A 27,594-nucleotide genomic window follows, 5' to 3' on the forward strand; every position below is an offset into this window, starting at 1 on the left:
ATCATAGAGCCTATTTGGCCACATTACCAAAAACACTGGGAGGAGGCTTATTCATATTCATCTTAGCTATTCTGGGACCATATACCAACGTGGTAGTGTCTTGTACTATAGTTAGATTGAACCAAAGCTGTGTTTATTGATATTATTGACAAGTTATACACGACATCCTGCCAGTCAGTCAGGTCCCACTGGACGTTAAGATCTCTTTCCAGATGTTCCATATAGCTGAGCTTATTGTCTGACGTTGATAACAGATCAAATGATATTGAATTGTGGCCCTTCACTGGGTCCCTAGGTTTGCAGAAACTCTCAAATCAAGTTGAGGAGAAAGGGGCAAGTAGTCTTTTTTTTTTTTTTTTTTAAGTTTTTGAATTTTCGTAACTTTAGAACCTATTGGTTGTCGATATGAGACTAGTATGCAAAATACAAAAAAAAAAAAAGGATAATTTGTCCGATATTCTTACTGTGTGCATGAGGCTTAAGAGGTACGTCTAACCTTTATGAGATCTGCTTTGGAAGATGACTCATGTTTGTCATTGTGGAGTGCACGAAATCAACTTTTCCCTTGATATTGACACTTTTATGAGGCCCATTATGGTAGGAACAACCCTAAAGTTCTGGGGGTTTGTTAGATTTTATTAGGTACCCATTTTCTCCATGTAGTAGGGGATGAGTGAGCTATTTGTCAAATCAAATAGAAAAGTATGCTTTTACTTTTTGTAGCTCCTGGATTTATTATTACAAATATGAGGACACTGTTTAGCAGTGATATTCCATACCATTTCAAATGTCTAAATAATTTCCAAATAATAAAAAATAATATCACTATATATATAATACATAATAATTCATAGTTAATAATAGTTAATAGTTAATAATACATAGTTAACTTTTCTGTCCGCTTCCACTGTGATGCCTTTTTTGACAAATCTAGAAAGGTGCAGCATTGAAATGTCATTGTTTAAATTACATAGAGTTGGTTGACATTTTATGCTCACCTTTATCTATTGTCTGCCTTGTGTTTTCCTCATTAAAATGGAGATTATTTTGTACTTTTAGTTATTGACAAATTGCTTTACTGGCAAACAACATCTCCCGCAGTGAGGACCTGGTGTTTTGGGAGGTATGCATTTTCTAGCACTCCAAGTAAACAGATGCTATTGCTTTAGTGCATAATGGGCATGTCATGTCAATTCTGCATTAAAATGTGTAAATATTGAAAAAATAAAATATTCCTGTGGAAAATGTCTTACTACTGATAGTATACAATCAAATGTAGAAAATGATGGATATAACCTTGTGCAAGGTATACAGGAGCAGGAAGTGGCTTCCATATTGGCTACATACTGTACCTGTATGAGAAGTATGATAGCTATAGCTATGGCTGTATGTTTAGGGTCATTATCCTGCTGGAAGGTGAACCTCCGCCCCAGTATCAAGTCTTTTGCAGACTCTAACAGATTTTCTTCTAAGATTGCTCTGTATTTGGCTCCATCCATCTTTCCATTAACTCTGACCAGCTTCCCTGTCCCTGCTGAAGAAAAGCATCCCACAACATGATGCTGCCACCACCATGTTTCGCGGTGTATAGTGAATGGTGTGTTCAGGGTGATGTGCAGTGTTAGTTTTCCGCTACACATAGCGTTTTGATTTTGGGCCAAAAAGTAAAATTTTGGTCTCTTCTGACCAGAGCACCTTCTTCCACATTTGCTGTGTCCCCCATATGGCTTCTCGCAAACTGCAAAAGGGACTTCTTATGGCTTTCTTTCAACAATGGCTTTCTTCTTGCCCCTCTTCCATAAAGGCAAGATTGGTGGAGTGCACAACTAATAGTTGTCCTTTGGACAGATTCTCCCACCTGAGCTGTGGATCTCTGCAGCTCCTCCTCTGCAGCTCCTCCAGAGTTACCATGGGCCTCTTGGATGCTTCCCTGATTAATGCTGTGCTTGCCCAGCTTGCCAGTTTAGGTGGACTGCCATGTCTTGGTAGGTTTGCAGTGCTGAACAGTGCTCCATGAGATGTTCAAAGTTTGGGATTGTTACCCTGAAAAATCTATATTTAAGATTTTTCATATCTTATAACCTAACCCTGCTTTAAACTTCTCCACAACTTTATCCCTGACCTATTTAGTGTGTTTGTTGGCCTTCATGATGCTGTTTGTCCACTAAGGTTCTCTAACAAACCTCTGAGGGCTTTGCAAAATAGCTGTATTCATACTGAGATTAAATTACACACAGGTTGACTCTATTTACTAGTTAGGTGACTTCTGAAGATATTTGGTTCCACTAGATTTTAGTTAGGGGTATCAGAGTAAAGGGGGCTGAATACAAATGCACTCCACACTTTTCAGATATTTATTTGTAAAACATTTTGAAATCCATTAATCATTTTCTTTCCACTTCACAATTATGTGCTACTTGGTGTTGGTCTATCACATAAAATCCCAATAAAATACATTTACGTTTTTGGTTCTAACATGACAAAATGTGGAAAATTTCAAGAGGTATGAATACTTTTTCAAGGCACTGTAGTACACAGCTTTCGAGAGCCGATCACAACAGCTCATGTGAAAATATTTAAAGGGACAAGCATGACATTTTTTCTCGTAATATTACAGAACAAACATTTTTTTTATAACTACTATAGTAATTGTACGAAAAAAATTGTGTGACCAAGACCACGTATGCCCGGAAACTAAAAGATACATTACTATAAATACAATACAATACATTACATCACTTCTGAAGTTGTATTCTGTCGTACAAGAATTTTCGTAACTTTAGATTTCAATATGTTTATTAATTTAAATATAATTAATATAATTAATATTAATATAATTAATTTAGAAATAACATTTACAAAAACACAAGATAACTCCAGACCTCCCCAAAATAGGAAGATAATAACATTTTTCAAGTAATAGTGCAAATATTTTTAAACAACATCCATAAAGTTAGTGACCAGATATATCACAAAAAAAAAGGCAAAATAAAAATAAAATTAAAGATAGTGACAATATGACACCCATAGTGCAGTTGAAGAGCGACATAATGCTAGGTGTGCTGTAAGCAGGATGGTTAACAAAACATTTTTTGTGATAAAGTAATGGTCAACAGCCTTGTACAATTGTACAAAGAACCATTATAAAACCAAGTGCACAAAGGAGGTAAGTATGACATGTTTGTTTAAAAAAAAAAATTACATTTCCTTTAAATTGACTTGAATTGTTGTTGTTTTGCAGTAGGCTGACTTCTGGTGGCTGTATTGGGCCACTACAACATGTTTGCTGTGATTTTGGTTTTTCCTTATGTCCACCCCTCCTGTTTAGTTCTAGTATGTTTAGTCCTGTGTAGACTTCTTTCATGTTCCTTTAGACAGTGTTCATTATTTACAGAGACAGGGCTCAGGAAAATCATTGTCATTTCACAATTCAAAAGACTGGAAAAACATCCTCTAGTCTAGCTGAAGCAAAATTGTGTTGGATTCAACTTCTGTGTCTAATTGAAGAGTTAAGCTGCCTGTGGATTATGCGAACCAAGATATGTGTGGGAGACGCTTGGGCTCTATGGGAATGAAGTGCTGGCCAGGAAGGGGGCTTGTCTATGCTCCAGGCAATAGTAGAGAGTGATGGGTATCCTGAGAGCCGCACATAAAGTCAAAGCCTTCTGTGTGTTAGTGAATGGCAGTCTCAGCCTGGACCCCTGCCAGGCCATGCAGTCAGCGCATTTTACTCTGCCCACCAGAGCTTACTCATGAGGATGGCCATGACTCCCATGAGTAAGCTTCGGTGGGCGGAGTGAAATGCTTTGAGAGCCTGACCTGGCGGGGGTCCAGGATGAGATTGCCATTAACTACCATACAGCAGGCTTTGACTTGATGTGCGGATCCCGGGACACCTATCACTCAACTATTGCCTGTGGATTATGCCAAGTGAGCTGGTACCCATACCAGACAGACTGGGTCCGGAAGGAGGTTTGTCAATGCATAAAGTGGCATTTGAAACAGAACATTCTTGCTTTCCCTACTTGATGTAAAAGAAAAAAATACAATTTTACTCTTGTCTGTGTTGCTTTTAGAGAGGTTTCCCTCACTTCCTGTCCTGGGATGAACCTTTTTACCAGACAGGAAGTGAAGGAAACTCTATTAATGGCACCTTCAACAGAAGTAACCTCTGGCAAATGTTCTAGTCCTTCCCCACTCTATCTGAAGCTACAAAATAGGTTTTGACTATAGACACACTTTAATATGTGAGGATGCACAGTCTTCCAGTAACACAAAAGAAACCCACTTGTGAAATTTGCAATCAAGCATTTATAACAACTTGTAAAAATGTTCTTTTTGTATACCCATGAGACATAACAGTCTAACGTGTGAGCTGATAGCAGTCTCCGCTAAGATAATGTTACATGTGCTGTCTTCACATTTTCAGGTCGTTCGTGGTTTTTACACTTTAAGCTATATTAATAATAAATATCATAATAAATAATTTGAACATGAAAGAAAAGGTTCTTGCTGAAGTGGCTGCACACCTATTTTTGTTTTACACTGTATATTTACGATACGCATATAAATTGCATTATCACCCATAAAAACTCACAAATATTTCACGATTCGGTTAGTGCTCGCCTTATAAATGTCTTATTGATGATCCAGGAACAGACGTTCATGATCATATTATTGTACCATAGGCCAACAAGTTTGTATTATAGTCTTTTAAGGTCATTTAAAACAAAAAAAAACTACCCATCTCAACTCCTGTTCCCTTTCTATCTACATAACTGAGCTAGACATTTGTGAATTTACCAGTACTGCATGATGGGCATTAAATAGTCAGTTGTGCACTTCAACCACTTCAGCCCCGCAAAGTTTGGCCCCCTTAATGACCAGGCCATTTTTTGCGATACCGCACTGCGTTAGTTTAACTGACAATTGCGTGGTTGTGCGATGCTGTACCCAAATAAAATTGATGGGGGGAAGGGATCATCGCTCCAGGTGGATATGTGGATGAAATATAGCATATAGCAAATGAGGCAAGGAAAAGTTCTGGACAGCCGCACTCCGGAATATAGCCTTTATTATAAAAAAATCAAAAAATACAAGCCACAACAGAAATGGGACAAACGAGCTGACGCGTTTCACACTTAACAGTGCATATTCATAGATACCCTACCACCAAAAACAATGTAATATATATACTGGTATGTGTTAGGCATGTGACTACATATGTGATTAATTGGATCCAATTAGATAGTTAAATCAACTTAATTGACAAACGTGACTAACATGTGTGGTTAGAAAAGTATATATATTACATTGTTTTTGGTGGTAGGGTAGCTATGAATATGCACTGTTAAGTGTGAATCGTGTCAGCTCGTTTGTCCCATTTCTGCTGTGGCTTGTATTTTTTTGATTTTTTATAATAAAGGCTATATTCCGGAGTGCGGGTGTCCAGAACTTTTCCTTGCCTCAAATAAAAAATATCCCTTTTTTTCCCCACAAATAGAGCTTTCTTTTTGTGGTATTTGATCACCTATGCGGTTTTTATTTTTTGCGCTATAAACAAAAAAAAGACTGTCAATTTAGAAACAAAAAAAAAACAATATTTTTTTACTTTCTGCTATAAAACACATCCAATAAAAAAAATTTTAATCAAATTTCTTCATCAATTTAGGCCAATATGTATTCTGCTACATGTTTTTGGTAAAAAAAAAATCCCAATAAGCATATATTGATTGGTTTGCGCAAAAGTTACCATGTGTGCAAACTATGGGATATTTTTATGGCATTTTTAAATTTTTTTATTATTTCTACTAGTAATGGCATCGATCAGCGATTTTTAGCGGGACTGCGACATTGTGGCGGACAAATCGGACACCTAACTGACACTTTTTTGGGGACCAGTGACATTATTACATTGACATTAGTGATCAGTGCTAAAAAAATATGCACTGTTACTGTACTAATGTTCAGGAGTGGATGCGTATGTAGTGTATCAATCGGCAAAGCCAAGGTACCAAAAAGCTGATTTCCCACAAGGTGGTGGCGACATGTGTCTAGCCCGGGAGCTGATGAAGGTGGAAATGGCAGATCCCCACCAGGGGGGCCCAGTGGAGGGCGAGCATGGCATGGGTGGGGGGTGTGTATCCCTTGGGGTTCTCACAGTTTCAGAAACAATGCTTTCTGATACAAACTTATCCAGTAACTAAGGGTAGCAGGACAGATATGCAATATATATATATATATATATATATATATATATATATATATACACAAGGATAAATCCAAAGAAAAATTCTAAGCTTACTTACCGACCAGCCTGCGGACAACCGAATCAACCTAACAGTATGCGTTAAAAACGGGTTTAGTCTGCACACATTTGCAAATACATGCATAAGCTACAGAGCCTCGCCAAGGCGCCCTTGTATCTGTAGTTCCTATCACTAGCTTATGAGTGACTCCACAGTGGAAGCACATGCATTCTGATGAGTAGGTGGAGGGCAGATGGACTGAAGGGAGCCCACCTCTTTCTTAAAGGTACAGGAGCACACTGAGCACCCATCAAATCGCACAATGGCTGCAAAGGTGTCAGTGCGTTGCCTGACCAATATAACATTGTTGCAAAAAAGGGGTCAACTACCCCCACCTAAGACTAGCCATTACAGTAAGCAGCATTGGTCTTCACACATTTGCAAATACATGTGTAAGCTACAGAGCCTCGCCAAGGCACCCTGGTATCTGTAGGGAAAGATATGCCTTCACTTTTTCATCATTTAAACTGGTGTGTAAAAAGCAGTCTGTAAACCTTCTACAGCAGCCTTCAGAAGAAGGTCCATCTTCCATGTCTGCCCTCACCACTGAGGGATCCGGAGGAAGGGTTCTATGAGCTGCTCAGGTGACGCTACGGCTCCTGGGATGCGGCTTTTTCCGAGGCTCCCTGCTGGGCAGGAGGGCTTTGACTGGGAGAGGAGTGCAGCGAGTCTGGCGTATCACAGCTGAGTGTGCCGGGAGCTCTCCTCCTTCCCCCTCTCCTCTATGCTCTCTACCTCCGCCCACCACACTATGTATGCACATTGGGCTTTAAGACATGGATCTAGAGATCTGAGTACATGTAACAGGTACTATTTTTATATGACATGAATGTATATCAGGTGAATACTGATTGCATATTATATATTGGAGGTTTGGTTCAAGCGGTTGTATACCCGCAAAAAAAAAAAAACCTGTAAGGCAAAGGCATAATGAGCTAGTATGCACTGCATACTAGCTCATTATGAAATACTTAACTTAGAACGAAGTGTCGGCAAGGAGATCTGATTTTCCGGCAGCATCCACTGGACCTTCAGAGAGCATGCGCCACTGACGTCAGCGGCTGAATGCAAAGTGTATATCTCCTAAGCCATATAGGTTTAAGAGGTATTCATTTTACCTTCAGATAAGCCTTATTATAGGATTACCTGTAGGTAAAAATGTGAAAGCGGGGTATACAACTGCTTTAATCAACATCTTTTTTGTAATATCTTATTTGGAACTACGGTAGCTATTCAATCCCAGATTATCAATTTTCTATATGACATATAAGATTGACACATTCTTGATACTAAATCCCCACTGTATACCCTGCTGTAAATACTAGAGCATATTGTGTTTTCTGTAATGGTATATTATTTCACATGGTACTTTGTTTATCATTCATATCCAGATGGCGGTTTGGGTCCCCAACCAGCCATGTTTTTGTAGCGTTAAACTTTGTCGTCTTCCTGTCACAGCAGAAATTCTTTTTATGGACTGAATTCATAGGGGACAGTATCAGCTACTTGTATAGTGAGAACTGACTGAGCAGTAATTAATTATAGAAATAGTTTTGTTTTTTTTTTTATTGGTTTTCTAGTGGAAGACTGTTGAATTTACTATTTTCACAGAAATGATCTGTATTTTTCCATATTACAGCTGGCTAATCTCGGTAAGTGGTAAATCTGTTTGTGGGATAAGAAATTAACTTACTGTTATATAAAATACAATACTGTTACACTAACTACCCCCTACCTCCAAATAGGACAACTTAGTGTTACTAAACCCACAACAGTAAAATCAGTCTGTATATGCAGTAAAGCATGCTTGTTATACTCACTGTGGAACCTAAGGGGTTAATCCCCCGCATTGTGTAAAAATTCTGAATTATCCTGCCTTCTCTGAACCTGCTCTTATTTTGCTGTCCCCAAGCCATCTGATAGAACAGAGCCTTGAAAGCACTCTGCACATGCTCAGTTTGGTGTGTATTGCTAGATAGTTTTTTTTGGGAGAGTGCATGTTATCAGCACGGGGCCAATCTGCACTGTCCGGACAGACTCATAGGACAGTCAGAGGAGAATGAAAACTCCTCCTACAAGCGTTAACCAGTGCTCGACCCGACACTAATAGAAGTCACAAGACTACTATATATTGCTAATGAGAAAAGGTATTTAGCAGTTTATTTTTGCTAAAATAGTTGCATTTCCATGTTCTGTGTACTGTGGGGTGGGGGGAAGGGGCAGATATAGTGAATGCAGGGTCCTGGGTTTAGTAACACTTTAACAAAACTTCAATATACTTACCAAAAAATAAAATGTATTTTTTTTTAAATGCCCCGTCCCGATGAGCTTGCGCGTAGAAGCAAGCGCATACGTGAGTAGCGCCCGCATATGAATACGGTGGTCAAACCACACATGTGAGGTATCACCGCGATCGTTAGAGTAAGAGCAATAATTCTAGCCCAAGACCCCCTCTGTAACGCAAAACATGCAACCTGTAGAATTTTTTAAACGTCGCCTGTGGAGATTTTTAAGTGTAAAATTTTGTTGCCATTCTACGAGCGGGCGCAATTTTGGAGCATGACATGTTGCGTATCAATTTACTCGGCGTAACATCTTTCACAGTATAAAAAAAATTGGGCTAACTTTACTGGTGTCTTATTTTGTTATTCAAAAAAGTGAATTTTTTCAAAAAAAGCGCGCTTGTAAGACCGCTGCGCAAATATTGCGCGGAAAAAATTATTGCACTGACCGCCATTTTATTCTCTAGGATGTTAGAAAAAAACAATATATAATGTTTGGGGGTTCTAAGTAATTTTCTAGCAAGAAAAACTGTTTTAAACATGTAAACACCTAAATTCCAAAACGAGGCTGGTCCTTAAGTGGTTAAAGGGGTTGTAAACCCTTGTGTTTTTTCACCTTAATGCATCAATGATCCTCTGTCTGGACAGTGCTGATTGCCCCTGTGCTGATCACATGCACTCTCCCAAGAAAAAAAAACTCTAGCAAGTCACACCAAACTGAGCATGTGCAGACTGACTCCAGTAACTCTCTTATCCGGACTGGAGTCAGTGGAAGAAGAGGAGGATCTGTGCATACAGGATCAAACATCCCTTTTACACAATGCAGAGGATTAACCCCTTAGGTTCCACAGTGAGTATAACAAGCATTCTTTACTGCATTTATAGACTAATTTTACTGTTGTGTGTTTAGCAACTCTTTAAGTCATTGGGATAAGGGACTTAAGGGATGTCAACATAGACCACGACTCCACACTTAGCTGCAAGCCCATTTTACTGGGAAAGAGAGATTTATTTTTCTGGCAAACTTGATAGAAGAAACTAATGATGAGGTTAATATGTGGGTTACTTTTTCTTACCGTTGGAAAAAGCTGTCTGGCTTTCATGCTCATTCACTACAGGCAGTCCTGGAGGTACAAGCATCCGACTTACAAACGACTCCTACTTACAAACGGAGGGAGACAACAGGAAGTTAGAGGAAATCTACCCCTAGGAAGGGAAATTCACTCCTGTAATGCCCCGTACACACGGTCAGACATTCCGACAACAAAATCCTAGGATTTTTTCCGATGGATGTTGGCTCAACTTTGTCTTGCATACACACGGTCACACAAAGTTGTCAGAAAATCCGATCGTTCTGAACGCGGTGACGTAAAACACGTACGTTGGGACTATAAACGGGGCAGTAGCCAATAGCTTTCATCTCTTTATTTATTCTGAGCATGCATGGCACTTTGTGCGTCGGATTTGTGTACACACGATCGGAATTTCCGACAACGGATTTTGTTGTCTGAAAATTTTATAGCCTGCTCTCAAACTTTGTGTGTCGGAAAATCCGATGGAAAATGTGTGATGGAGCCCACACACGATCGGAATTTCCGACAACAAGGTCCTATCATACATTTTCTGTCAGAAAATCCGACCGTGTGTACGGGGCATAAGAGTTATTATGGGAAAAAGGTGTCTCACTAAAGCTTTATCACCAATCCTTGTTTCCACGACAACCCATTTTTTTAAATCAAATTGTGACAGAGACAGAAAGTAAGGTGAAATCTTCTGAAGAGGGGCACAGACAGCAAAACGAACAATACAGGGGAGTTAACCCTTCTCTATGCTATCAAAAAAACATAAAATTATATTTTTGGCTGGAATTGCACTTAAAAAAATTTACCTGTTCCGACTTACATACAAATTCAACTTAACAAACCTTCAGAACCTTGTTTGAGTCACTGACTTGGAACAGATTAGCAGTTCAGAGTATTCACTTGCTGCTTACTAGCTCCAGGGTAGTCTAGTCTACAGTAAGCATTTTCAAAGAAGAGCTCTGGCAGCCCATGTACAAGATTTATCTCATGATATGTGTCCTTTGCAGTGAACTTGTAATGAGAATTGAAATTGAAGCACCACACCACTGATAAGAGGTCCATATATAACTTTATTCCATTAAAATGCACGGGTAAAATCCAAAAAAGTTTCCAACGCGTTTCAGGGGTCCACGAGCTAGAAAGAACATGAGAAGATTTCCATATCAATCTGATATTAATACAGTATCCTTTCCACAGAGTCATAATTAAAACCAAATAGTGAATCGTAAAGGGAATGTCAAAAGGAATATGCAAAAATGAGAACATGAGTGCTGAACTATATTGATTGAAAAAGGAGAGAAGAAAAAAATAGCAATAATAATAATCATTGTTAATAAAATACATTATGGGTGATATGTTAACCTAATCAGAATAAAAAAATGGGTAAAATATATCTCAAAACAGGTATTTGTGTTACTTGAACCCTACGTTATACAATCGGATTGTACAATTGAAAAAAAATATATAATAATCATATCAGTATTAAATTATACATTCTCTGTAATAAATTGACCTAATAAGAATAAATGTATAAAATATTTTGCAGTGAACTTGTCAGATTTTTTTTTTATTATTTTAAAACCAATGGCCCCACCTTAGATCAAACACCACAGGGAGCCTGCTTTAACCTTTATCAGAAAAAAAAATTATCCAATGTCTGTCCTTCTGATGCTGCCATCACTCATTTACCTAGGGCTTGGTTTACTTACCTTCTTGGAGGGCCGGGACAAAGGGTGGACAGGAAGGGCGGCTGCCTTGGTATCATGTGAGGTGAGGGGGGGGGGGTTACCACAAGGAGGTTAGGGGGAGGGGATTTGTGTTTGTGGGAGGGGGAATTGGGGGGGTGGGGGTGGCAAGGGATAGGGATTGTTCTAGGAGGGGATATTTGGGGAGGTGTGCTAGGAGTGGTGATTTTAGGGGATTTCTGTTTTTGGGAGGGGGGAAGAAGATCTGTGCTAGGAGGGGGAATTTCAAGGTGGGGTTGTGCTAGAAAAGGTAAAACGGTAGGGGGAGGGGCTTTGTGCTAGGAGGGGAAATTCGGGGTGGGGGGATTTGTGCTGGGATGGGGGATTGGGGAGAATTTGTGCTTGGAGGAGGTAATTTGGAATGGGGGTTGGTGCTCAGAGGGAAAATGTGAGGGTTAGAGAATTTGTACTAATAGGGGGGAATTTTTTTTGGGGGGGGTGGAATTGTGCTGGGGGCATAGGGAGAAAGAGAGGATTTGAGCTTGAGGGGGGGGCAAGGATTTCTGCTGGGAAGGGAATTTCAGCAGGAGGTGGAGAAGGAGGGGAAAATTATGCTTAAGGGATAAGCATACGAATTAGTGCTCTCTCTCTCTTTTTTTTTTTTTTGGGGGGGGGGGGGGGGGTTGCTGACGTATGATGTGGGGACACATTTTGGCACGTTCTCCTTGGGCTCTAGATGACCTTGTCAAGGCACTGTCTTCTGTGGTTTGGTAGGAGGTGATGACCTGGCTTGTAGCAAAACCACTTGATCTGTTTGTTTTTTACAATTCTTTAGTGTTCTCTTGTATCATATTTCTGCTGTGATGTTTTACATTCATTCAGCAAAAGCATTGCCTGCAGATCGAAGGAACATTAGGTGTGTATTATGCGGTGACAGCGACAATCGTGTTACTATTTAGTGGATTAGTGTAATATTATCAGAAGAATTATGGAGCGGTTTATAGGTGCCGAGATTCAAATCTCATTAGTCTTTCTGAAAGGTCACTATTCTGGCCATATAATGGGTAAGAATAACCTGGTTTAGTTGGAAGGGCATCATGAATTAATGATGACTGTAAGATCTATCGCCGCTTGAGTGCTTTTATTTCCCCATATGTCACATTATGTTAAATATAGGGATATTACTTTCTGGCTGTTCTGTCTGCAGGCTACGTAAATGTATCATCCTGTAAGATTAAATCGAATTATGATAATATGGCATTTGAATAACATTCTTGTTTGCCATGAGTCCTCCCAGAGAACACCTAGGCAAGTCTGTTAAGGATGTGACCAGTGTGCTACTAGCATTATGCCGCATCAAGTGATCTATAGTCACAATGGGGTTTTTGTGGACAGCTGACTCATGGCAAACTTTAATAGTTTAACGCAGTGGTCATCAACCCTGTCCTCAGGGCCCACTAACAAGCCAGATTTGCAAGATAACTGAAATACATCACAGGCGATATCATTTGCTGCTCAGTGATTGCAGTATTCTAGTCTGCATCTCCTCAAGGTAATACATAAAACCTGGCCTGTTAGTGGGCCCTGAGGACAGGGTTGATGACCACTGGTTTAGTGGACCTGGAATGCAGCATTTAATAAAGAGAGTAATTGAAGAATTCTAGGTAGATATAAAAGGATAACTCTTTCGGTCACTATGTGTTGCTGAAAAACCCAAAATCTGGCTTTATGTTTATATGCAAGACCAGCTGAAAATCAAAATGTGGCCTGCAGCAGGGGTGTCTGAACTGGTGAGATTTTCTGTGCACTGCATTTCAGGGCACATTGGTTTAATAATCAAGGCTGACCCTTGCAACCCAAGTTCATTCAGTTTCCATATTTCTCTAGCAGGGGATGAGCTGCTGGGGAAACATGTCAGAGCTTCAAGGCCACACAGTGCCAAAATGCTCATGCAAAGCCCTTGTGCGCTTGGCCTAAAGCCAGCCATAGACATAGTGAATTTTTTCCTGCAACCACTGCCGAGCCATTGTGTTCCCTTGGGGGAAGCTGTTCCAACCAGGGGAACACAGTTACTATTGCTAGCAGCTATAACAGCTGCTAGAGATAATCGCATGTAACACCCAATAAGCTGGTTGTACCCAAGTTGATCGATCAATTACATTCAGCCTGCCCATACACAGTTCAAATCTCAGCCGGTTCCTGCTGAACTGGCGGAGATTCGAACAGTGTGTGGAAGGCTTAAGGCATTCTTACTTGTACCCATTGTGTGTGATCTTGTGCTCACAGCCAGATTCACTGAATCTTTAGGAACAGTGCACGGTGTCTGCAGGAACACAAAGGCCAAGATTGTTTGTCTACAGTTGATCCTTCCTGCAAACTGGGGCAAATATATGGACACTTACTACTGATCTCTATGCTGAGCAGTGTGTGATATCAGATCCCTGCCCCCTGCCCCTGGAAGCTCGAGAAAAGATGTGTAAATTCTACACTTTAAAAGGATGTAGAGGAAAGATAGCTTATAATAAATGGCTTATGATAAACCATACCTCCCAACTTTTTGAGATGGGAATGAGGGACACCTATCAGCAAAAGTATTCAGGCATAGGACACACCCCTTGCCACGCCCCCTTAAAGGAGAATTGTATAAAAAAACAAGATTGGTTAAACACACAAGTGCTTTTTTACCACTACTATTCCTTTATATGGGCTTTTGGAATTTACAAATGCAGCAATTTAGAAATCAGATGAAAGGTTTAGCGCTGGGAAACACTTTTTGATAGATAAAAAGTGCATTTTATATACATCTATATAGATCAGACCAAAATGAGGGACAAATGAGAGGGAATGAGGGACAGAGGGACATTGCTCCACATCGGGGATAGTCCCTCGAAATCAGGGACAGTTGGGAGCTGGGAGCTATGTGATAAACCAGTACAACTTATATAGGTGGATTTGTTTTGTCTCTGTGTATCACATGAGGCCAGTCACTTCAATGGGTATATGTAAGGGTTTACAACTACTTTAACCACTTACAGACTGCCCACAGCATATATATTGCGGCAGGGCGGCTCTATTGTGCGAAATGATGTACCTGTACGTTGTTTCATGTAATAGATAGTGTGGGCATGCGTGTGCTCGCTGCACAGAGGAGGAGTCAATGCATGTGTCCGGTGGACCTGACGTCCGCCGGCCGGCCGCGATCATGGTACAGTGAGGCAGATTCCCATTCTGACAGGGGACAACATGAAGATCTGCTGTTCCTAGTGATCAGGAACAGCAATCTCAGTGGTGTTCCTGTCAGCACTTCCCCCACACAGTTAGAAACACACTGAGGGAACACAGTTAACCCTTTGATCGTCCCTGTAGTTAACCCCTTTCCTGCCAGTGTCATTTATACAGTAATCCGTGCATTTTTTTTAGCACTGATCACTGTATTGGTGTCACTGGTCCCCAAAAAGTGTCACTTAGGGTCAGATTTGTCCGCCACAATGTCGCAGTCCTGCTAAAAATCGCAGATCGCCGCCATTACCAGTAAAAACAATAGAAACAATCCCATATTTTGTTGACGTTATAACTTTTGCACAAAACAATCAATATATGCTTATTGCGATTTGTTTTTCCAAAAATATGTAGAAGAATACATACAGTATTGGCCTAAACTGATGAATAAATTCATTTTTTTATTTATATTTTTTTTTTGGATGTGTTTTACAGCAGAAAGTAAAAAATATTGTTTGTTTTTTTCAAAATTGTCTGTCTTTTTTTGTTTACAGCTGCAAAAATAAAAACTGCAGAGGTGATCAAATACCACCAAAAGAAAGCTCTATTTGTGGGAAAAAAAGGACATCAATTTTATTCGGGTACAGCGTCGCACGACCGCACAATTGTCAGTTAAAATAAAGCGGTGCCGTATCATTAAAAATGGCCTGGTCATTAAAGGGGTAAATCCTTCCGGGACTAAAGTGGTTAAAGGAGAACTCTAGTGAACATAAAGTTTACCAAATTAACTTATAGGCACGTTCACTTGCTGTTGATTGGTTGTGAGCTGCAGGAGTACCTGTATACTGAGGTTTAAAATGACCATATCTGCCCCCCCATATCTGAGGGATATGTCTTCCCTGAGGTTATGACTCCCAATGAGGGAGGGTTTACTGGTGCAAATAATTGCATTATGTACCAGTATCATGCATTCTGGTCGCAGTGATTGTTTAAAAGAAGTGCATGCACTATGTTTGGTGTAATCCAGTGCGAGTTCACCCCATTCATTTGAATGGGCTGAAAAATTGCATTGCAAAGTAGTCGCATAGGAACACGGAGCACTTTCCTGTTGATTCCTGTGAATCGGCACTAAGTAAATTAGTTGAACATTCCAAAGGCAGTAAGAGGAAGAAGTTTATTCCTCTGAATGATGGCCATATAAAACACATTAGTTTTGGGTGAACTCATCCTTTTTTTTTTCAAATACTAGAATTGGATTGTTTTCAATGTTATCCTTCTGATTGATCCCAAAACAGTTAACCTTTAAAGATGATTTTGTGACCCAGTCAGGTAAAAGAAGAGACATGAACCTTGGGGCAAACATTTCAATGTTACAGCCTGCTGGATTTCTACCTGAAAACTTAGTTATTGTTTTCCCCAGAGACTCTTATAGCCACTGAAGTGCAACATGTCTCATACAATATATAGACTTTTGACACGGGATTCTGTGCAAGCCTTCCATTTAGAATGTAATCCTTGATTAGCAGGATCACTACTAAAAATATATATATATATATATATATATATATATATATATATATATATATATATATATATATATATATATATATATATATAATTTTACTAATTAAAGCTGACCTGTAACATAAACTGCATTGCTAAAATGTCCATAGCTAGTTTATTGATAGTATAAATTAAATGTCTATTTTAAATAATAAAAATGGTATGTTGGGGGAAGTTGATTGAATTGTGTACTTACCCACATCCATAACCTACAAGTTCTGGTTCTTTCCATTTCCGGCACTTGCAGCCCACTTCTATGTTTCTTTAGGATCTTGTGTGAGTTCTACATTAAGTCCTGTTCACTTCTGAGCCATATGAAGCATGATTTGAAGAGTTCCAACGATCAATGCTAAGATTTCCATTCTATTCAATGTTGCCTATTCCCCCTTCTGCTTAGTGTCACTTATAGCCCATCACTCTTCTGGTACAGAATTGTGCTTTTGACCCCAATAGACCTAAGAAGTTTTTGCTTATCTTTCCATTGGTAAAATAAAAAATAAAAAAACACCAGAAAAATGAACAGACACTTAGCACAAGTGTGAAATATCAAGAATAAACCCACATGGGACTTTAAAGGCAAGGACATGTATAAAGATATAAAAGGCAAATTACATTTCTAAATTAAATGTCTATTTTAATTAATAAAAATGGTATGTTGGGGAAGTTGATTGAATTGTGTAAATATATATTATTTACCTACATCCATAACCTTTAAGTTACTACTGGTTATTTCCATCTCTGGCACTTGCAGCCCACTGCTATGTTTCTTTATAATTTTTTGCCAGTTCCACATTAGGCCCTGTTCATTCCTGAGCCATCTGAAGCATGATTTGAAGAGTTCCAACGATCAACGCTAAGATTTCCATTCTATTCAGTGTTGCCCATTCCCCCTTCAGCTTAATGTCGCTTGAAGATCGATACTCTTTTGGGACAGAAGTGTGCGTTTTGGCCCCAATAGACAGTGTTTTTTCTTATCTTTCCATTGGTGGAATATTAAAAACAAACAACAAAAAAAAAAAAAAACAGAAAAATTACCAGACGCTTAGCACAAGTGTGAATTATCAAGAAAAAAACCCCCATGATGGGACTTTAAGTGTCTTGAGCACAAGTGTGAATGCGCCTAACGTAGTAATTCTTCTGTACTTGGAGGGATACCGAAGCTGGATGCAGGTCCTGCAGTTGAAACACACAGTACATACTTCTAGTTGACCAGGAGGTCATAGTAGTATTTTAATTATGCACTAACCTCTTGTCAAGCCCCCATCCTACGCTTTGCATTGAAGAGGTTTTCTGCCTAAAGATACAGCCCTCACCCCTTCCCCAACTGCTGACTGATGTTGGTTTCCCACTTCATTAGCCCTGTCCATCATCTGTTTTAATAGATCTGTAAGCAACTCTACTACTGCCACTTCTTGGAACTGCTCAGCCTTCTTTAGCCACCCTGGGAAACTCATTACTTTTCAATGATTTTCTGAGATTAGACTGCACCTGTATGTTACAAACCTTATTGAGAGCCGGTGGGCTATGTTGGCCAAATAAATTTAAGTTATGCAGAAAACAGGAAAACATTTTAAATGGTTAAATAAAAGCTGAAAATGTACATATCCTATTTCAATCGCTTTTTTCATTTCCAAGAATTTATACAGAAATATATAGAAAATATCATTAGATTATCAGGACCCCAAACCGGGTAGATATAGTGTATCTGAAAGTGCTCTCATAAATGTCTTAGGAGACAGTATACAGTTATAACGAAGATAATTATTATTAGATTCAGGGTGATTTCTATTTATCACATCTTGAGCTATCTCTGTCAAAAAATGCTTCAAACAGAGAGGGGGGGGGGATAACTGACATCAAATGAGCTGAGGGATCCAACCTTGCAACTATTCCCGTAAGCGTATGCCCTTGCTGGATAGATGGGGTTGGTTAATACATATGCAAAGATAGTAGAATTGAACATATTTAACCATTCATAAACATAAGAATCTGAGCACCATGCTCAACAACAAAAATGTACATATCCTGAGGTAGTTTAATGAAGCCTGTTCTCTTCAGTTGTACCAGTTGAAGTTAGCCTGCGCAATGCTACTTACTCGAGTCAGTGATATCTGACAACCATCTAGGGTGAACTCTGAAAGCCTATGTCCCAGAGTTGAGAAACTCTGGTCCTTATAACAGATGCAAGTCCCTTCTCCAGTTCACCAAATAATTGAATTATGTTGATTTTGGTAAATTTATGGTTAAGGCCTGGTTCACACCTATGCGTTTTTTGGTACTTTTTGCAGAAACGCATTGCATTACATTTAACATGAAAAAAATTCAAAACTCATCAAAAACGCACTACATGCTTTTCTGCAGCATCCTATGGGACACGTTCACATCTGTACTAATTTTTGGAAAGGATCAGGGACTTTTTTAAGTGCAAAATGGTGCTTTTTTGGTTCAATAGACTTCAATGGAGATGCTGCAGAAAAGCATAGTGCGTTTTTGATGAGTTTTGAATTTTTTCATTTGCCCAACAATTAATTGGCTAAAAAAAAGCATCGAAAATATGTATGCAAAAATGCAATGTAAAAAGCACTGCAAAAACGGATCAAAAGCAAACTGCATAGGTATGAACCAAGCCTTAGAATGCCCACCGGAGGATCTGCCCATATTAGGACTAAGGATGAGCTCTGCCGTGTTTGCACAGCCCTCGTGCAGAGCCCGCCAGGAAGTCAGCACTGCGCTGTGCTAAGCACAGGCAGTGAGACATTTCCCGATCTCTGCAGCCGCGCATTGGGAAATGTCTTACTGACTGTGATTGGCGCAGTGACCTCCTGGCGAGCTCTGCACGTGGGCTGTGCGAACACGCCAGAGCTCATCCTTAATTAGGACTTGGCATACAGCCTTTAACCCTTTTTTGACCAGAGGTCCTTGATGCCCACACCAAATTGAATACCATGAGGTGCAACACCTAATTTGTCTAGGTTAGGTTGTTTAAAGGGAATCTCCACTTTCATGGAAAAAAAAAAATCTAATAAAAAAGAAATAATATAGCATATGCAATTGTGACACAAGTCATATTGTAATTGAATGTTATTAAAAATTACCTTTCCTTTTCAATCTGCAGCCGCTGTAATTTTCTGTAAAATGCAATGCAATATGGCTACCTGGAGGTGTTCTGTACACAGAATGCCCCCCAGAAACATAATATCCTGCTTGTGTGATTGGCTCACTTATTTTCCCAGAAGTCTACATTAAGATACAAGTCAGATTTCAGGCATCCCCTGGAACAAAGATGTCATTTTGGTAAGATATTTCCAAAAGGAAATCACGTCTAAGGCCGGGTTCACACTGGTACGACACGACAGCTGTACCACTTTGGATCCAATTTTGCCCTGTGACTTGAAGTCTGACATGCGCACTGTCTGGTATGAATCTTTAGGGGGGAACTCCACGCACAATGTAAAAAAAAAACAGCATGGGTTCCCCCTCCAAGAGCATACCAGGCCCTTCGGTCTGGTATGGATTTTCAGGGGAACCCCCACACCAAAAAAGGCGTTGGTGTCCCCTCGAAATCCATACCAGACTCTATCTGAGCACACGACCCGGCAAGTCAGGAAAGGGGGTGGGGACGAGCGAGCGCCCCCCCCCCCCCCTCCTGAACTGTACCAGGTCGCATGCCCTTAACATGGGGGGGTGGGTGCTTTGGGGCATGGGGGGCCATGTTGATGAGGACAAGGGGCTCTTCCCGACAACCCTGGCCGTTGGTTGTCGGGGTCTGTTGGCAGGGGGGGGGGTTATGCGAATCTGGAAGCCCACTTTAACAAGGGGACCCCCAGATTCCGGCCCCCCACCCTATGTGAATGAGTATAGGGTACATTGTAACCCTACGTATTCACCTAAAAAAGTGTCAAAAATAAAACACATTACACATGTTTTTAAAGTAAGTTATTAAGGCAGCTCTGTTGTCTCTTCGATCTCATCTGTGTCCTCCGCTGACGTCTTTTGCCTCTGCCGGTTCTTCTCCCCTCTCCGGTTCTTCTCCGCTCTCTCTCTGGTTCTTCTCCCTCTGTCTCCCGCTGTCTTCTGCCGGGTCTCCTCCACTATCTTTTGCTCGCTCTTTTGCCCGGTCTTCTCCGCTGTCTTCTCTCTCTGTTCTTCTTCGGGTATTGACTCGACGCTCTCTCCCGCTCTAATGCTGGGTGTGCAGTGTGCAACTACTTATATTGGCATGGAGCGGGGTCAATGTGTGACGTCATCCGGAGGCCCCGCTCCTTATGACATCAATCTGGGCCATGATGGGCATCATAAGAGGCATGCCTCCGGTGACCCCGCCCCATGCCAATGTAAGTAGTGGCACACTGCGCACCCAGCATTAGAGCGGGCGGAGAGTGTCGAGTCAACATCGGAAGAAGAACAGAGGGAGAAGACAGCAGAGAAGACCAGGCAAAAGAGTGGGAAGACAGTGGAGAAGACCCAGCAGAAGACAGTGGACAGAGGGAGAAGAACCGGAGAGAGAGGAGAGAGGAACCAACAGAGGCAGAAGACTTCAGCGGAGGACACAGAAGAGCTGGAGAGGGGAGAACAGATCGGAAGAGACACCGGAGTTGATCAATAAATTACTTTAAAAACGTGTAATGTGTTTTATTTTTGGTGAATGGGTAGGGGGTACAATGTACCCCATACTCATTCACATAGGGTTGGGGGCAGGATCTGAGGGCCCCCCTTGTTAAAGGGGGCTTCCAAATTCCGATAAGCCCCCTGCCCACAGACCCTGACAACCAACGGCCAGGGTTGTCGGGAAGAGGCCCTTATCCTCATCAACATGGGGGCAAGGTGCTTTGGGCCCCCCTGCCCCAAAGCACCCACCCCCCATGTTGAGTGCATGTGGCCTGGTATGGTTCGGGGGGGCGCTCGCTCGTCCCCACCCTCTTTCCTGACCTGCCAGGCTGTGTGCTCGGCTAAGGGTCTGGTATGGATTTTGGGGGGACCCACGCCATTCTTTCGTTATGGGGGTTCCCCTTTAAATCCATACCAGACCGAAGGGCCTGGTATGTTCTTGGAGGGGGAACCGATGCCAGTTTTTTTTTTAAATTGGCATGGAGTTCCCCTTCAAGGTCATCAGAGCACAAGTCGCATGCCGAAGACTGGGTCCGTTAAGACTTTAATCCGACTTCAGTGATATTCAATAGGCTGAAGTCGGACCAAAGTAGTGTAGGGAGCATTTTCAAAGTCGGAACCAGTTAAGAGGGCTCCCATAGGGAAACATTGATTTTCACACGTCAATGTGTCATAAACTCCTAATGTGTTTGTCGTACCAGTGTGAACCCAGCATTAAGCCATGCAGACCCAGAAATTTTCCCCATTAGAGCCCTACAGCTGCAGCAGCTGGTTGATAATGATAAAACCACTCTGATTAGAAAAACAAACAGTGATTTCTTCAGAATAATAAAAGGTATGAATCTGCAACAAAGTTTGTTAAAATCCCTGCAATGTACATAGATCACCTAGAAGGGAATGTTTTTTTCTCTCAACAAAGTGGAGTTACGCTTTAAGGATATATAAAGCTTCTATTTGGTACATAGTTTTGATAATTTCTTTTTTTTACAACAATGTAAAAACAAAAAAAAAATCTGCTTATCACCTTAAACACTGCAGACATTCGAACTGCAAGCTATCAAAGTACCTCACTCTTTTGTGAGGCATAATGACTGCTGAGCCAGCAGGTTTGATTTGTAACAAAACCATGTAATCACTATGGTTGGGTGTCATAGTGACGACATGATCTGTAAATGATCTGCTGACAACTTGGCATAAATCAAGACATGTGAAATTAAAGAGGAGCATTTGGCCATCCTGTATTTGGACACAGACTAGTCTCCTTTTGTAATGTTTAATTTTAATTGTATTTACAGTTGTAAAACATGTTCCTATCTCATTTTTGCAGTGAAATGCTGGTGCTCCTCTGACGACCTCTTAGAGTGGTTACGGCCATTCTGTGGTGACGACTCTTTGCCGGTGAAGCCCAGGATAGATGTGCTACAGATTCTTGAGCAGGCCTTAACCTCAGCGATGAGGGACAGCAAGCTACTTCTGTTTTTCAGGACTCAGGCAGTTTTGAAGGCATCATGGCCTGATAAAAAGGTAATCGTTCATTTTATGGAATTTGTTTGGTAATTTTATGATTGAATCAATGCTGCACAAAACAGATTATACTGATAACAATCTCTATACCAATCTCTATACAATTTAGCCTTTAGATTTACCAACACTATGTAAAATAGAGTAAAACCAGTGCCCGCCAGTCCCTTCAATTCGTAATTGCTCAGGCATCTCTTATACTATATACCGTTTTTCCCCTAAAATAGGACCTATCCTGAAAATAAGACCTATCGTGATTTTCTAGGATGGCTGCAATATAAGCCCTAGTTAAAGTCCTTGTAAAATCATGTAATCCGCACTGTAAAAGGATTATATCATGTCCAGTGTGTGTCTTTATGTAACATTATTGTGGAAAATACCTTATTTACAGCGCCGCTGGGCGCTTACGTGACCCACCGGAGCTCTCCTCCTCTCGGCTGACGTCAGCGGCCCTTCCCTCTGCAGTGCTCTGAGAAGGACTGACATCAGCCGGGAACTCAGCCCCTCCTTCTGCAAAGCTCGGAGCAGGGAAGGAGACACCAGTGGGTCACATAAGCACCCAGCGGCACTGTAAATAAAATATTTTCCACAATAATGTTACATAAAGGCACACACTGACATTATAAAATCCTTTCACAGAGTGTGTTACATGATTTTACAAGGACTTTAACTAGGTTTTATTTTTGAGATTTCAGGATTTTTATAATGCTGACTCCTGAGCTGACAGGGAGGGGGAGAGGGGTGAGAAGACAGAAGACACAGGGATTTTTTTACATACTGTAAATAAATAAGACATCACCTGAAAATAAGCCCTAATTTCGTAGCCAAGACCCGGTCTTGTTTTTGGGGGAAAAAGGTAGTTGTTGGTAGATCTGCGTTGTGAAAAAAAAATGCAGCACAATTTTTTCTTTGAGTGTGTGCTGAGTTGCACTACAGCCCAATTATCTTGAATGGGTTGCCTATAATATCGCACTAAAAGTAATGCAATGCGATGAAGTGTGTGCAAGTCCATAGACTATAAACACCTTTTGTTTTGATGCACCAAGAATGTAGTTAGCTGAATTAGGCTTCATTAACTTGGCATGCTTAAGCGTGCAACCGTGTAAGGGCTGTGGTTTTCCTGCACAGAATGCATATGTGCTCTGTGCATCAACGTGCGGGCAGTCCTGTTCTTGTCAACAGGGAAACAGCAGCTGCATTGACACAGCTGTTGCTCCAGGAAGGTGCGAGTGCTCACAGGAAGAGAGGAACCACAAGCTAAATATGTGTGGAACATGTTACAAAGGTGAACTTATCCTTTAATTTTTACATCTCTCTAATACAGGGGTCTCAAAATGGTGGCCCTCCAGCTGTTGCGAAACTACAAGTCCCATCGTGAAAGTGATAACTCCTGCACTGTCAGAAAAGGCCTATGCTAAAGGACACTACTGCAACACCTGTATGACTGATCCAAACAGACAAAATAAGCGTAAATATGGAAGGTGGTAGTTGCGCTGTGACACAGGGGAAAAAAAGGCGGGGGGGGGGGGGGAGTGAGAGTGGATGGGACTAAATAAAGTACATAGAGAGGTGAAAGAGGTGGCCAAAGTGTATGAGCCAAGCAAGCATAAGGGCTCGTAAATGCTAGATAAATAAAAATAAAATATAAAAATGCTGGCAAAGATATAACACAAAATAAGTGTATATAACAATAATAAATCAATAAATCAATCCAAGTGAGTACATAAGTCAAACAAGCATAAAGCTCATAAATAGTAGATGAATAAAAGTGCTAGCATAAGTGAAGAACGCTGCAAAAAAATAACACAAACTAAATGTATATAAGAATAATAAAACATTGAATGAGTGAATGAGTCCAAGTGAGTATGGGCTAGTATCACTAGCACATAAGTGACAGCTCAAACGAGTTGTAGATCACAAATCCACAGAAGTAAACATCAGTCCCACCACCAAGTAAAACAACTCCAGATAGAAAACAGTTCCAATAATGGGGGGAGATCTTCAGTGAGGACACCTCCGTGTTCGCAAGCCGCTTACCTTACTGCTGTAAGGCATACAGCTTGTGTTGCAAACAGGTAGCAGGCATGGAAATCCCATCCAGTTATACAGATGATGATGGTAAATATGCAGGGCGGGATATAGAAGACAAAAATAGACAGTATATAGTGTGACTCCATGACGGCTAGAGTGAAAGGGAAGCAAGACACGGGGGGGGGGGGGTGTTGCACTCACTTTTTAAAAATGAGTGTGGGCATCAATCCACGAGTGCCGAGTAAGGTAAGCGGCTTGCGAATACGGAGGTGTCCCCACTGAAGATCTCCCTCCATTATTGGAACTGTTTTCTATCTGGAGTTGTTTTACTTGGTGGTGGGACTGATATTTACTTACCCCTGTGGATTTGTGATCTACAACTCGTTTGAGCTATCACTTATGTGCTAGTGATACTAGCCCATACTCACTTGGACTCATTCAATGTTTTATTATTCTTATATACATTTAGTTTGTGTTATTTTTTTGCAGCGTTCTTCACTTATGCTAGCACTTTTATTCATCTACTATTTATGAGCTTTATGCTTGTTTGACTTATGTACTCACTTGGATTGATTTATTGATTTATTATTGTTATATACACTTATTTTGTGTTATATCTTTGCCAGCATTTTTTATATTTTATTTTTATTTAGCATTTATGAGCCCTTATGCTTGCTTGGCTCATACACTTTGGCCACCTCTTTCACCTCTCTATGTACTTTATTTAGTCCCATCCACTCTCACTCCCCCCCCCCCCCCCCCTCGCCTTTTTTTCCCCTGTGTCACAGCGCAACTACCACCTTCTATATTTACAAGTCCCATCGTGCCTCTGTCTGTGGGAGTCATGCTTGCAACTGTCAGCCTTGCAATGCTCATGGGACTTGTAGTTTCGTAACAGCTGGAGGGCAACCAGTTTGAGACCCCTGCTCTAATAGCACAAATTTATTTTCAAATGATTTATACTAGTCATATGTTTTCTCTTATCTTTTGTAAGGGAGATATCAATTGGCTTTAAGGCTTTTGTTTGCTTTAGAATTGTTTCTGTTCCAATGCAAGTCTATAGGAATGCATAAGCAGCTGAAGCAGTCAACTGCACCTGCAATGAATCCTGAATGATCTCAGAAGTGTCTCAAACTGATATCAAAAGCGCACCGAATTTGCCATTCGAAGCCCATTGACACAGGCCTTAAGAATGATTCTGAGTTGAGAGTAGGACCAGAGGGGCTCCTTACATTTTTATAGGTGCTGTCTTTTCAAATGCTTAATCCTATAAAAATCTTTCTTTCCATCACCTAAGAGTCCATTACTGTGTCAAACAACAGAGCTCTCTAATTGCTAACATTTCTCTTAAAGCTGAACTCCAGGAATTATCTGTATTACATACTTAGATTGTGCCAAGCTGAGCCTATATAAGTATGCAATGCTCATACCTGATGGGCCATTCGGAAGCTTATACAAAGCTGAACCAAGACCTAAAGTAGAAATAAAGGCAAAACCTTTATGGATAGTCTTTTTTTTTGCATCTGTTTCCCATAGGGAAGATTTCCCTTCACTTCCTGTCCCATAGCCAAAACAGAAAGTGAGAGGAAATCTCTCTAAAAATAGGGAGGGTTGTCACCAGGATTGCCAGAAATTATGTCCCCATTGAAAGATTTGCCCCTTACTCCTGTTCTGGTGGCAACCAAAATTTTGGATTTTCTTTCACTTTCACTCTCTGTGATAATAGTATACCGGGCAAATGAAGAGGGTGAATCTCACTCAGGGGTACAGAAAGTGATTAAAACCTGACAGCTGTTCTAATCCCTCTCTGAGAGCTAAGAAATAAGTTTGCCTTAGTTGCACTTTAAAGGACATGTTCTCTTTTACAAAATTAAAATGTACATTTTTTTGCAGGTAAAAAAATATGCATTTATTTTTATTTTTTTTTGTTAGGGACCTATAAAGCATTGCACCCGCGATCAGCAGATCATGGTTGTAATGTCACAATACCACAGACTGTCAATAGAGCCATGGTAGTTCATTGAGGACTACAAGCCAACAGCCTAACAGGCTGAAAGCGTGAAAGTGAAGTTTTCTCATTCACAGAACATTGTGAATGGATGACGCGGCCGGGCAGCTGAATATGGGTGTAACATGTACAGTGAGGGAAAAAAGTATTTGATCCCCTGCTGATTTTGTACGTTTGCCCACTGACAAAGAAATGATCAGTCTAAAATTTTAATGGTAGGTTTTACCATTATAAATGCCTATCTAGATGGTACGCGACGCCAGATAAAATAAATAAGTTCCAACCGGAGAAACCTGCAAATTGTTGGAGGGGGTGTACCGACAGAGGAACGATGGCTCACCTCTGGTGGGAATGCCCAATTATTAAAAAAATTCTGTCAGGAAGTGCTAAAGATCATAGAGGAGATAATGGGAACTGCGATCAGGGAGGACCCCTGGGTGTGTATGTTCCATGGGGTAGAAGGTCTAAATAGAAAGTACAACGCATCTTTAACTCCGGTATTATTAAACTTGACAAAAAGTCTAATCCCCAAAAAATGGCAAGAGGTCGTGGCCCAAACACTCGAGATTGGCTAACAAGGGTCAATGAAACCTATATCTTAGAAGTGGGCGAAGCGGAAGATTTCGGGCCAGGGGAAGAAGCAGACTCTGACAGTGATAAGTGAGTGGGCAAAGTGGATACTCTTTAAAAAAACAGGTAGATTTGCGGAGTTGTTTTTGTGAGAATGTTCGCCCTCATCGGCGACACCACTGCAGGATGGGGGTGAGGGTTGGGGTGAGTTTTTTAAGTATATAGTAGGTTAGTCACAGGATGTATGGCTTGTATTTTTTTTTGTAAAGGATAAATAAAGAACTATAAAAGTATAAAATTCCAAAAAAGTAAAGAAAAAAAAAGAAAAAAATTTAATGGTAGGTTTTAGGGCTGTTACTGATTAAAAGTTTTGTGTTCGATTAATCGTTTTTTTTTAATCGATTAATTATAACGCATATATGTTCTAAGTATTTTCCTAGCAAAAAAAGTACTGATTTTAACTTTTAAGCAACAAATGTTTCATGCAAAAACAGCTCTGGCAGCATAGGGGTTAAGGGACACAGCTCTCATGTGAATGAGCCCCATTTGTCCCAGCATAAGCTATCAGAGAGGGAAATGCCCCCACAGAGGGGACACAAGTTCTGGCAATTACTAGGCTCTTAAAGGGGCTTCTTCTCACTTCCCTTTTTGACTCTGGAACAGGAAGTGAAGGGAAATTTCCCATAGGGGGACACCTTTTAATGGCATAATGATGTT

General features: G+C 40.6%; 1 protein-coding gene across 1 annotated transcript in view; it reads left to right on the forward strand.

Moving 5' to 3' along the window:
- NBAS (NBAS subunit of NRZ tethering complex) overlaps nt 1-27,594 on the forward strand; it is a 1,128,646-nt gene that overhangs the window by 915,338 nt on the left and 185,714 nt on the right. The window contains exons 48-49 of the mRNA XM_073625357.1: nt 7,636-7,643; nt 22,075-22,271. Coding sequence (XP_073481458.1) covers nt 7,636-7,643; nt 22,075-22,271 — 205 coding nt within the window. The remainder of the gene's footprint in view (nt 1-7,635; nt 7,644-22,074; nt 22,272-27,594) is intronic.

The sequence above is a fragment of the Aquarana catesbeiana genome, linkage group LG04 (assembly GCF_042186555.1).
Source record: "Aquarana catesbeiana isolate 2022-GZ linkage group LG04, ASM4218655v1, whole genome shotgun sequence".
Lineage (NCBI taxonomy): Eukaryota > Metazoa > Chordata > Amphibia > Anura > Ranidae > Aquarana > Aquarana catesbeiana.